The 13,954-nt window shown below is 42.1% G+C and overlaps 1 protein-coding gene across 4 annotated transcripts in view; it reads left to right on the top strand.

The window, feature by feature from the left end:
- Positions 1-13,954, top strand: part of MINDY4B (MINDY family member 4B) — a 386,720-nt gene that overhangs the window by 211,607 nt on the left and 161,159 nt on the right. For all 4 annotated transcript variants that reach the window (XM_086944142.1, XM_086944141.1, XM_086944144.1 and 1 more), the window contains 2 exons: positions 12,666-12,781; positions 13,049-13,076. In XM_086944142.1, the coding sequence (XP_086800268.1) occupies positions 12,669-12,781; positions 13,049-13,076 (141 nt within the window). In that variant the 5' untranslated portion in view covers positions 12,666-12,668. The remainder of the gene's footprint in view (positions 1-12,665; positions 12,782-13,048; positions 13,077-13,954) is intronic.

Below are 13,954 nucleotides of genomic sequence, written 5' to 3' on the forward strand. Positions count from 1 at the left end.
GATGGCCGATTTGTATTCTAGGAGCTTGTTTTTCCAGATAATTTTGTGAGTGTCGCAGTAGCCTTGTCTCCACTCCCTCTCGGCCTGTTTACAGGCTAGTTTGAGGGTTTTCAGGGAGTCGTTATACCATGGGGCTGGTGCTCTGCCTTTAGGTTTACATTTTTTTAATGGGGCGATGGAGTCCGTGGTGGATACTATCCTCATACTAAAGGCCCTATAGTTGTCTTCAACCGAGTTGGTTGGGGAGAAGCTATCTTCCACGTCGAAGACGGTGGTAGTGGAACTCAATCTTTCCAGAGCTTTCCAGTCTCTGTACAAGAATTCAGGTAGGGCGCTTTTATTCAGCTTTCTAGTTTTTGTGCTGCTAATATAGAATTTGATAAGAGTATGATCTGTCCAGCTCATGGGCAGAATGTCATTCAAATGTGTTAAACCAGGACTGGAAAAGATGAGGTCGAGTCGATTGCCTGCTGAGTGGGTAGGTTGCTTAACCAGTTGGTCGAGTCCCACGCTTTCGCAAGAGAGCAGGAGGTTTTCTAGACCAGTGTCTAGACTACCGTTTGGCCAAAGGTTAAAATCCCCTAAAATGATTAGTTTGTTGTGGGAAGTTGCCATGTTCGTAAAGGTGGTGAGTAGCGCTTGCTGTTGTTGGGAGGTGAAAGACCCTGGAGGTCGGTAGCAGATAATTGCCGTGAAAATACCTCCTGAGCTTTTAAGATAAGTGTTATAGAGGCTTTATCCCAAGAGGCTGGCGGTACTACCCCTTCCCTCAATATTTGGTTAAACAAGACTGTTAAAATTGGGGATATCGCTGAGATCAGATGTTTATATAGCTCGCTCGGTAGGCCGTCTGTTCCTGCCGCCTTACCCCCTTTTGAACCTCTTATGGCCTGCTCTACCTCGGCAAGACTTATTTCCTCTTCCAAAGATTTACTCTGTTCGATTGACAGTGAGGGAAGGGGAATACCCTCTAACCAATTGCCAATATCGTTAGTATTGATACTGAGATTTTCCTGATATATTGACTGGAAGAATGTTTTAAAGGTCTCTCTAATTTCAGCGTCACTAGTGAAGGTACCCTTATCCGATGTTATTGAGGCAATGTTATTACGAACCCGGTCTGATTTAACTTTCCAGGCCAACAACCTTCCCGCTCCCTCCCAATACTGGAAATGAGAGAGTTTGCTTGCCTCCCATTTCTGCACGACTCGCTTCTCCATTATCGAGGACAAGTTGTCACCATAACCAGCCAATGTTATAGCCGCCCCTCCTATCTCTACAGCTGTTATGGCCCATCTCCCTCCCTTATCCACTTTTTGTTGAAGGATCTTTAAATTTAAGTTTGAAGATTTTTTAAAAAAAAATTGATACCCCCGCGTGTTTAGTGATTGAGACGTGATAATTGAGGAATTTATCCACCTATTTTTCTTCACCAACTCGGATATCTCAATTTCAGTTAAATGTGTCTCCTGGAGTATAATGATCTCGGTATGCACATCCCGAAGGTACTGTATGATTTTGTTAGCTCGAGGTTTGGTGCGTAGACCATTAACATTCCAGGACAAAATCCTAGGCCTACTCATGTTTCTTAAAATAAAAGTTGATTATCAAACATAACAAACATATCTGTCTATAGAAAGAAAGAACGGTTGGAAGAAAATAGCTACAAAGTATGTCGACTGGAGCTTTATCGATAATGGATATTTTTCTTTTTTTACTACCACCCCCTCCCCCCCGTGACCCCCCCTCCCATGGGAAACCCCTGAACTCACTACCCGGAAAATTCCGGGAGTAAGTGCTCCTAGCTCTCCCCCGACCCCCACCTCATGTGTCCTCCTGTTTATTATAATGTGGTAGCTCGCCTTATTATATATATAACAAGCATGAATTACATAGTACTGTTTGATTATTAAGTGACAATATATACATTTATGTGTTATATATATTTTTTTTTATATTTTATTCCCTTTTCCTTTTCCCTTTCTTTTTTTTTTTTTTTTTTTTCTTCTTACTTATAGGTTATGTGCATATATGAATATTTTCCCTTTAATTTCTTTCCTTTTCGCGGTCCCGAGCTGGAAACCATTATTGCTCCTTCCTACCTCCTAAAGACATTAGAAGCTCGTCAGCTGCCTGTACCGAGCGAATATTGTGCATTTTATTGTTCATCATTATCTTAAGAGATGCGGGAAAGCCCATCTGCACTGTTGCACCTAGTTTGCGAAAGGCTTCCATTCTTCTTCCTAGCTCCCACTGCTTTTCTAGAGTGTATCTTGACAGGTCAGAGCGTATTTGGAAATTAAATCCTTTGCCTACCAGCGACTTTTGCTTTAGAGCTAAATTCAAAATGTGCTCCTTAAGAGAATAGGTATGAAAATTAACAAGGATTTTCCTTGGCTTTGCCCTTTGTGGATTATGTCTGAAAGGTTCCCTATGGATTCGTTGAATGTCCAAAGCGAGCTCCTCAGGAGTATGAGGGAGGTTAAGAGAATCTTTTAATAACGAAATTATGTACCTTTTGATGTCTGTCCCTTCACTACCTTCAGGAACGTTCAAAATACGCAGGTTACTGCGCCTGGCGTTGTTTTCCAAAACCTCCATTCTTTCTGAGATGGCCAAATCTTCCCTTTTTAATTTTTGTATGTCTTCCTGAGTGCCTTCAGCCCGCATAGATATTTGACCCACAGTTTCTTCCAGGGCCTGTGTTATTATTGACAGATTACACATCTTTTCATCAAGTGTCTCACAAAAATTCCTTATGTCCCTTTGGTTTGATGCAGACTCTGCAAAACCCTCCTTGATCTCGGCAGACAAAGAAGCAAACATCTGTTGCTAAGAGGCAATTGAAATAGGTACCAGGGTGGAGACTAGAACTTCCTCTTCTCTCTGACAAAGTTGATGATTACCATCCAATAAACTTAGGACTGAATCTGAAGCGGAGAGGGGCTCGGCAATTTCTCTATCTTCAGGGGCATCGGTAGTTAGGTTGTTAAAAGGATCTCCCTGTTTGCTCGTCGAGGCAGCAAGAACCCCAGTAGAGTCTAGTGGCCCGGGTTGAACACTGTGTGCTCCTTCACCTTCTCTTAGGCTGAGTTGTGCTACTGTTTGTAATGTGGAATCAACATCAAGTTCTTCCTGTAGTTCTTCTAGTAGCGCCATGTCATCTATGGGATTGATGGAGTCAATAGGCACTAAGACTGGGGCTGGGGCTGAGGATATGGCTGTGGCTGTGGCTGTGGCTGTGGCTAAGGCTGAGGATAAGGCAGGGTCCTGCTCAGTAGATGCCATAGCCCTTAACCCGAGTTGTGATTCTGAGAGGTGTAATCCCTCTGTAGGCGGTCTTGTCCTATTTCTAAAACCTGTGGGATGACCTTAAAATAAGATCGCAGAGAGGGGGTGATTTTAGCGTTGGGTTCTGCAAGGAGCTTAGCCTTGTTACGCTTCCTTCCTCTCTTTGCTTTAACTTCTGCTGTAAGGTATGATGATGTTCTTAAAGATTTCAAATTGAGAGATTTAGCTGAGCTTAAAGTGCTTAAAGAGTTGTCAGCTCCCTCTGTCTGCTCGATGAACAGTTCCCCCTCTAAATTTAGTGTCCTCCCCTTGTCTTTTCTTTTACGAGAGGTACCTGTCCTAACCGCGCACCTAGCTGCGCTTCTATTCTGTGGACTAGTTTGAGGGTTCTTACTTGCAGTTATAGACTTGTCAGGCTTATTGGGCTTATCAGCCGCTGCTGAATCACTCATGCACTCAGGAAGCGAACTTGCCTCACTCAACCCCTCCCCTCCCTTTACCTTACTGTTGCCTCCTTCAGAAACAGCACCTTCTACTGCCTCCTCCACTTGGGTTTCTGCCGTTTCTGCCTTTTCTGCTGTTGAAAAATTAAATGGAGTGTTAGAGGCGGGGCGCCCTTGCAGCTCTGTCCCACGAATCTTAATTGTGGGCTGCCACGAAGGCTCCTCACCAGCCTGTTCCAGCGCAGCACCAGGGCGGCCTGCCTCCACAGAAGAAGACCAGGTGCGCTCTCTCCCCCTTCTCCTTCTCGCCTCAAAACACCCATTACATCCCGAGCTGCGCACGGAAGGAGAATACCACAGAAGTTAAGGGGTAATCCGGCGTGTTTTCTGCATGTGAGTACACTGCAATTGTGGACACTTTTTTCCCCCTCCAACGTATTCTCAATCACTAGATCACGTTCACTATCTTGATACGCACGCAAGTCAGTTAATTTATTTTTTACGGCATGAAGCCACTTTCTCACCGAGGGCATATTTTACATGACTGATGGCATCCATTGTTTCATTCTATCCGTGTTTATGCTTTCAATTACTGTTGTCTTTTTTAAGGCTCTTGATTTCCATTTGCATGAGTCCCGTTTATGGCACCACTACGTCACTTTATTCTTAAAGCACGTTTTTCTTGTTTTTTACTTGGCTCTCGGCACCCATTGCTTTTGATCGCCTTCAAGGTCAGATATACCGGATACACTTATACAGTCATGATGTGTGATTTACATACGAATGTAACTTCAAGGCATGCACTTTTCTTCTGTACATATTCCTATCTTGGATTCATTTGTCATTTAAAAGACATATACTTGTCTGAAAATGTTGTGTTGTCCTAGTTCCTCCCTGATTTATTGCCCCCTGATGAAGGTCTGTGATGATGGACCGAAATGCATTGGGCAAGGTTCGCCCAAATAATTGATTGATACTGTGAATATCCATTGGAATATTTCTTGCGATATGAATAAATAATATCACAGGAACAAGCCTTGGCATAGCCAATAGGTCTCGCCTTTGGGACCTTATTAGTTTTTAACCATGCAACAGTTGATGTTGTTGCACCAAGGCTATTGTGCTGCATAACTAAATACTTATAAGGTCCCAAAAGCGAGACCTATTGGCTGTGCCAATGCTTGTTTTGGGTTGGGGGTTGCCAATACCAGAGTACAACACCTGAACTACTTTCTTTTGCCACAAAGTCAAAATCGCTGAAGTCAGGTGGATTTTCTACCCCCTTGGGCATATTTGGGCCAATATCCCCAATTGGGACAAACACCTACCTGCCCCTATGGGGGCCAAAATATACTATTGCCCATTCTGAAGAGGAAGTATGGCTCGATGCCAGGGTAGGCCACACCCTGGTTTTGTTTGTTTTGACTCCTTTATGAAATGCCTGTTTTTTTGTGGGCTTTCCAACTCCCGTAAGCATTTTGGGGGAGAACACTACTATTCAGACCCCCAAGGGGGCAGAAATGTTATTGGGCTCTAACACATACTGCATAAATGTAGTCCCTGGTGTTTACTGAGCTCACTGTTTCCTCTGGATAAAATTGAAGGTAAACACCCCATCTTCCCTCCGGGGGTAGAAAGACTGTCACTGTAGTTTTTGAGGGGTAGGAGAATGGCCATGCCCATAGAGGGCAGCCCCCACCCCTTTATTTATTCTAAAATTAGACCCTGGTGTCTAGTGGGCTTTCAGCCCCCTGGTGTGCATATTAGGGTAATTACCCCCACTAGCCCCCCTCCCACCTCTATATTTGTAAAAAAAAACATTCCCTGGAATTTAGTGGATTTTATGCCCTCCCAAGGGGGCAGATTGGGGGTAATCACCCTCCTCTGCCCACGGGGGGGGGTGGGCAGAAAGACTGTCACTGTCATTTTTGTAGGGCTAGAAGAATGATCATACCTATAGAGTAGAGAGCAGCCTCCACCGCTATACTTATCATAAACATAGACCCTGATGTCTATTAACCTTTCTGCCCCCCAGGAAGCAGATCCGATGTAATTGCCCCCTTTTGCCCAATGGGATATCTCTCTTCTTGTGGGGACGGGGGCATTGCTGTGCCCATGGTGGGCAGCTACCATCCCTATATTGTAAAGAATTGACTGATTACATGCAGATCGGGGGAATAGTTTCTCCATCCGCCCCCCAGGGGACAGAAAGACTGTTCTAATATGGGGGTGGGATGAGCACAAAGTCTCTGCCCAATGGGCTGCTCCCCCAACATCCCTGGTTTCTAGTGGGTGGTTCTCGGGGACTGCCCTCCCATGATGATCCCCAAGTAGGGATCAACTGGACAGAGATATCATTAAAAGCGATGCCCTTTCCAAAGATGCCTCTCTCACCCAAATTAATGGTCAGGGGTAGAGATATACCTTCCAAGCACTGATGCAATAAAAGTAAAATTAGCCTATTGACTTGTTTCACTTTAGTGTAATGATGTCAGTGTGCCTACATTAAAAAAAGACTCAGGCTGCTCTGGAAGCTCTTCTCCAGCAGTCCGACTTTAAAAAACAATAAGGGAATCCCTCTGGTGACCAGAGGATCCTTTATTTACCTTCCCAGTGTCAGCCAAGGGCCGACAGGCACACTAGGCAGGTAGTGCAGGTGTCCTCCGTTGGCCGACATCAGTGCTAAAGGGGTTAAGGCCAGCTTTTTAGCGGATTGTATGGCAATTGTGCAGTAGAGGTTCTTGTAAAGAATGGGTTTGAAATCATAGCCTCTTTCTGATTGCAGCTGGGAATATTGAATCCTGAATATCAATGCAAAAGAATATTGTTACAACAATATCGGGAGGACAAAATATTGAAAGCAAAGTTAATAGTGGGATTGAAAGTATTGACTATTCTCAACTCCACATGTACTTACCTCAAAGAGATATATATAGATATATATATATATATATATATATATATATATATATATATATATATATATTACCTACTGGCGGTCGCCAGTAGGTAGTTATAGTTAGGATTTTTTTCAATGTTAAATCTCAAAATTGTATTTGGAATAACTTTGGCGCCGGTTGACGAATCTGCCTGAAAATTTCCTCAAAATGGCCTCGTCGAGCTCGGGTCCTTCCCTTAAAGTTTGGGGAGGATGCGTCAAGCGGGGACCAAGATAAAAGGGGGGTCCCAAAACACGTTTTCCCCTTTTTAATTTCCATAGGGCGGTCATCCTCACTTTTCGCCCGAACGGCTGAATGGATTTCCACCAAACTTGGCAAAATTGTAGGGACTGGTAGCCCGATGTGCCTTTGCTATGTCTCAAGATATGTGTTCCAGTGGATTTTGAGTAATTTAGGTTCAAAAAAATATATATATCTATGGCAGCGCCCCGGTACGCGCTCCGGGGAGCGCTCCGGGCGCGCCACGCAACTTGCGCACAGAAAGCTGATTGGCTCTCGGGTGTCTGTAAACATTCGAAACAGTGCGGAGCGGCCGCCAGCTTGTGTCTCGGTAGGATAGAGACACAAGAGGTGGAAAAAAAAGGGGGAAATGACCATAAGGGGGCAGGGATAGACCCCCCTGACCCCCTAGGTTTGATGTGGGGGCCATAAAAGGGCCCAGCGGGGCCCAAAAACTTTTTTTTTTTTTTTAATTTGCGTGGGGGGAGCGCCCGGTACGCACACCGGGAAGCGGACCGGGGAGGGTACCATGGGGAAAAATGAATAATAGAGTTTTTAAAAAATGTAGCCTTTTTTTTAAATTGGAGGTAGTTCTAAAAAGAACTGTTTTTTTTCTTCTTTTTGTTGTTTTATATTTTTTTAATGTTTTTTTAACCATTTTGTACTTTTTTTGCGTTTTCAGAACACTTTTATATTGTTTTTGTATTTTTCGAGGGGAGAAACGAAAAAACAGGGAATTGAAAATGGCTCAACTGGAGCGAAAAAAAAAGAAAATAAATAATTAGGGTTGATTTGGGCATTTGTGGTTGTCCCAAGCAAGGTCGATGAGCTTTACGCTCTGTTCTCCTTAGGAGATGGTCTTCCCACAATATTTACATGTGATTCTGAAATCTGCAAATCGGGGCTGAATGCACGGCATCGTCTCACTTTCCTCTGATGCAGACGCAGTGGGTTGCTTCCTTTTTGAGCTGGTTCTTGTTGATTGGGGAGGGTTACTGGCCAGTTCCCTCATCTCTGCAGCAGAATAGTTTATAGGATGCTTGCGCTGCATGTGGCGGATCATCGTGTGATTTCGAAAGGAATATTTTTTATTAGGGTTCCCCCTAGAAAGTTCCATGTCACAGATCAGGCAAGTCACCTTGGCTGCATTTACCTTTTTCTTCCCCTGTGGAACCGAAAAAAACTCCCAAATGATGTGTGGTCTGGGCTGGTATGGGGTATTTTGTTCTTGGAGAAATGTTCTCCTCCCTTCTTCCTCCTCCTCCTCCTCTTCCTCCTCTTGTTGACCACCAATGAAATCTTGTGGTGGTCCTCTTGGTTGTTGTGGTGGTGGTGGTGGTGCAGATGCACCAGCTGCTGCTACTGAAGCCATTATAAAGATCAAAATGGTACAGAGAGGTACAAGCAGGTCTTCCTCAGTCAAAGGACAAAGTCAGAAGAAGGAAAAAAGGTGGGGTCTTTCATCAGAAGGAAAAAAAAATGTTTTGAACCAATGAAAAGTGTTATTTTCAGGTCACATGACCAGTGGCTTCATTATTATGAAACCAAAACTGTTATGAACCAATGAAAAGTGTTATTTTCAGGTCACATGACCCGACACGCTTACGCTACGCGCCCCGGGGCGCGCTCCGGGTCGCGTAGCGTAAGCGCGTCGGAAGTTTACGATGCGCGATCGTATTCGCATGAGTGCTTCCGGGTGCGCTTACGCCGTGCGTTTCACGCAGACGCGGCTACGTGATACGTCACGATCATGTTTTCGTTCGCGATAATGGCGCTTACGGGACGCTACCCGGTGCGCGCCCCGGGGCGCTTCATATAATTACGCTTTCCGGTGCGCTCCCCGGGGCGCACACCGGGAGCGCACCAAGGCAAAAAAATATATATATATATATATTTTTTAAAAATTAGGAAAAAATTGTAGCGACTGGTAGCCCGATGTGCCTTTGCTATGTCTCAAGATATATGCTCAAGTGGTTTTAACGAAAGTTAACTTTGAAAAAATATATATTGGGCTACATTGGGTTATATATATGTTAGAGCCCAAATGTAGCCCAAATGTAGCCCAAAGATGGCCACCAGAGACAAAAAAAACAAATGTAGCCAAAATATTAGCCCAATGTAGCCCAAATATAGCCCAATGACAGAATGTCCCAGAGTGTTCTAAAGAACAACTAGTGCGCTAACAGTCTTACTTATAAACTGAGATTTATATTTAGGAATTAGCATTAAAAAAACTTTGAAATTGGCTGAAAAAACCATAGGTTTCACACCAGTTATAGTTAGGAATTTGCATTTAAAAAACCTAATAAATTCACTGAAAAAACCATAGGTTTCACACCAGTTATAGTTAGCTGGAAATTTTACTGGCATAAAACCAATGAAATTCCCACGTTATAGTTAGTTGGACTCACTATAACTTGCGCGTGCAATGCACTGCTGATGACGTCACATATTACATCACTCATGACATGGTCAGTGACATCACTGATGACATCACTGATGACACCATCCTTGTGACATAGTGACAGACCTCCTTTCACTGTAATGTAACACTTGAAACACATATTCAAAAATAGAAACACATTTTTTTTTAAAAAATTGAGATACCCATATCAGTTACAACAACCAATTCAGTAATTCCACTATCTATATACACATCCACTCATTCACCAACAGTTCTATATAGTCACTCATACATATACTCACTCATCATATGAAGTGATACACCTATACATCCTGTTACACACCGACAGTCATCCAAAAGTTACTTACACACATACTCACACATGCAAATAAACTATTGAACATCCATTTATTTGCATATAGAGCAATACACACACTACCACCTTACTTCTATTGAAAATTACACATATTTATTCTCTTAAACAATCACTTTTCGAAACATATACTTATTTAAACAGGAACTCTTACAATCTCTTACTCTCACATATACTCACTTATATGCATCAATATTCACATATTCTAGATTAAAACATATGTAGTTACTGTTTAAAACACTAGTGAGACAGTCATTTACTCACTAACATACACATATACACACTATTCAACCATACAGTCCTGCACATATGTAGTCTTCAAAATACATACAAAAAAAGAGTCAGTCACTCATGCATCAATGTTGTAAGTAATTCCAACACTAAACAATACAAACACTCATACTGATACTAATAAAACATCTAATAACCCATGTACATACACATGTACCTACTTACCAACCCATGCAGCTACTTATACACAAAGTGAAACACTAATATATATATTTAAAAATTTAAACATTACTCACTAATATTTATTTGTCAGAAAGACACACATTCACTGAATGATGTCATCAGTGATGTCATGAGTGATGTCACTGACCATGTCATGAGTGATGTAATATGTGACGTCATCAGCAGTGCATTGCACGCGCAAGTTATAGTGAGTCCAACTAACTATAACGTGGGAATTTCATTGGTTTTATGTCAGTAAAATTTCCAGCTAACTATAACTGGTGTGAAACTTATGGTTTTTTCAGTGAATTCATTAGGTTTTTTAAATGCAAATTCCTAACTATAACTGGTGTGAAACCTATGGTTTTTTCAGTGAATATATATATATATAAAAAAAAAAATATATATATATATATATAATATATATATATATATATATATATCCTTCAAAGATGCCCCTGCATTAAGAGACGCACTCCTCCAGCCACGGATTTTAACAAAATCATGTATTTACATAGGAGCAGGCAATACCCTTCCAGTGTCTTTCTGTCCTTCTGCCTGACGCGTTTCAGAGCCTTCAAGCTCTTTCCTCAGAGGCATTTTTTCTGCATGCACTGTTCAGAATTCCCACAGTCCCCTGCGCCTTTTGAAATAATTACCTGGCCTCCGGTGTGCCTTATTCATCAACTGATTTTCATTAGGTGCACGCTGGGACATGTAGTTCGTTTTTGAATTAATTATTACCTTCAAGTAGGTTTGTGTGCAGAAAAACGTTTCAAGAACCAATTCAAGCCCTCCAGTGGGCCCCAGATTGGTATGTCCTGTTCCTCCATTTGGTAACTGGCTGCGCCGTCACAAAATCCCTGACACAGTTCAGGAAAGACGAGCCCTCTGCATGTTGATAGGGTGGTGCGAACTCTCCACGGCGAGGCACGCCGTGTCTAATTATCCTTCAAAGATGCCCCTGCATTAAGAGACGTACTCCTCCAGCCACGGATTTTCACAAAATCATTTATTTACATAGGAGCAGGCAATACCCTTCCGCAGCCAGCCAGTTACTAAATGGAGGAACAGGACATACCAATCTGGGGCCCACTGGAGGGCTTGAATTGGTTCTTGAAACGTTTTTCTGCACACAAACCTACTTGAAGGTAATAATTAATTCAAAAACGAACTACATGTCCCAGCGTGCACCTAATTAAAATCAGTTGATGAATAAGGCACACCGGGGGCCAGGTAATTATTTCAAAAGGCGCAGGGGACTGTGGGAATTCTGAACAGTGCATGCAGAAAAAATGCCTCTGAGGAAAGAGCTTGAAGGCTCTGAAACGCGTCAGGCAGAAGGACAGAAAGACACTGGAAGGGTATTGCCTGCTCCTATGTAAATACATGATTTTGTTAAAATCCGTGGCTGGAGGAGTGCGTCTCTTAATGCAGGGGCATCTTTGAAGGATATATATATATATATATCACCATGCTGTATATTTGAGGAGTTAGATATATAAATTGTACAGAAACTTACCTTTCAATGTCTTGTCCCTCAAAGTTGTTGTAACAATATTCTGACCAATCAATACTTGGGATTCGATATTCCTGGCCTACACCGCACTTTCGTAACCCTACCCTGCCATTGAATTTAGTGCATGCATGCTTTTACATTGCCTGTAGACGATGAACTGTTTGAACTCTGCTTGTGACTTGATGTTGCTGTGTGATATGTTCTTGAGTAAATAAACTAATATGTTGGAGGAAACTTGATCATCGGGAAGGCACATATAATTGGCTACTTTCCGAATGTTACAGAAATGTTATGTAGGATAATTCTATGGTTGAACAATTGTTTTACAATCTAAAGTAATCCTGCATTTGGAACTTCTAGCAGATCGATTACTCACTGTCTAAATTCGTCTTAATGTTTAATTCTCTTACTTAAGTCAGTTAAATAATGAACCACTAAAATAGAAAGCCTGTGTGTAACGCATGATTTATTTTACCTCTCTTTGAAGGCCAAGTGCTCCCTGGCTTCCTGGAACACATTACTTGGCACTTGAGGCCTCACAATCATCCTGAATTGTGTCATTTTGCCCAATTGTATCACATTGTCTGAACAATGGTAGACAATTACACTATCAGACTTTCATCGGGGTATTATTGCCACTGGCTTCTCTCTGCTGCATTTCCACATTACTGAGCTCACTATAGATCCGAGCTGCATCATTTTAATTATTTAACTGAAACAGATATGTAATTGCAGACTTATTTATATAAATCTCTGCCTCGTATTAAATATTTATGCTGCATCATATAGACAAAGACGAGCAAAAGACAAAAGTACAGCCAACTCTAATGAAACTTTAATCATGATCAAGACAGTGTGAGCTCCCAGCAGTGCTAACATATGAGAGAAAGAAGTGGTTGCGGTTGCTTGAAGGGACCGGGGTGCCTCACATACTGTAGCTATCCGTGGAAGAGCCTCCTTGTTCTGATCTTAAATTATTTCCTCTTTCATTTTGATGAAACAGTAAATGGACTCAAAAACCCCCAATAAGGAACGCAGCCTTCAACAAAAGGAACTGGAAGAGATAGAGAGCAAAATTTCAGATCTTGACAAATGGAGAGAAATCTTTAGCTGCCACGGGTAAGATGTTAATTACACTTGTTCCATCCATCTATTTAAGGAAGCGAATGGTCTGTGTGGCTGTCTACAGTAAATTGAATGCAGTGCTCTGTTACTAGAAATATATCGCCCTGCCGAAATGATTAAAAGATACTGAATATTTAAGAATGTGCAATTTCGTTTTCTAATCAGTTGTATCCGTTTGTTTTAATTAAACATCCGCTTTCTGTAGCTAGCTCATTACTCATTTATCTGACTCCTAAATGACATTGTTTCATATATTTTCAGATTGGACATCAATAAAAGAAGTGATCAGGTATGCCAAAAGTTAATGTGTGTGTCCTGTGTGCTTGTCCCTGATTGTCTGTACCGGATTCTATGTAATTTAGCACTCCGTTGAAAATACAATGAAACAAAACATTTAAGACAGCGACTTATATTTTAAATGTTTAATGTCAATCATGTTAACATTGAAAAATGTGTTGGCCCTAAAAAACAAAACCACGTGCATTTGGCAGAATGAATAGGTTTTGATTCGAGGATGAAAGCAATTACTGGGAAAATGTATGCTTCATGCACCTAATTTCATCCTGTTAATAAGTGAAATTATGTATGTCGTCATAGGGTTCCTAAAATACTTTGGTAGCCAGGTCCCTTGACTGCTGGTTTGTGACCAACAAGATATCATTTTAAAAGAAGCTAATTGACTAGGGGGAAACTGTGGCAAGGTGTCAAAGGCTGAAACGTCTTGTCACGAGCCCGCTGCACCTGAGAGGGGCTGAGCGCGTGCTGGCAGGTACTCTCTGAGAGAGGTCGCGTGGGGAGACAGTGCTCTTCCCCAGTTTCAGCCGCGAGTGTCACTTTCCTTTGGGCTTCTATAATTACTCAGGCTAGTTGCTATGGACATCACCCCAAAGGTGCAGCCGAGGAGAGATGATTTAAAGTTGAATTACATTGAAATACTGCACGAAGAAGTCAACAAGCGACAAACGGTGAGTAGACAACTGTGTTTTTTGAGGAATGCAATAGAACCAATTGAATTTTTTAGCACTTCTCTCAAACCGTTTTTGTGAATGGCTTATTTAACTTTTACAGCCGATCGGGTTTCCATTAAATGTTGTGGATGCGGACCTGTATCATCATTGATTAAAAAAGGGCGTCCTTTCTCTACTATCTAATTACAGAGCGGAGTCC

Source organism: Lissotriton vulgaris, chromosome 11, assembly GCF_964263255.1.
Source record: "Lissotriton vulgaris chromosome 11, aLisVul1.2, whole genome shotgun sequence".
NCBI classification, from domain to species: Eukaryota; Metazoa; Chordata; class Amphibia; order Caudata; family Salamandridae; genus Lissotriton; species Lissotriton vulgaris.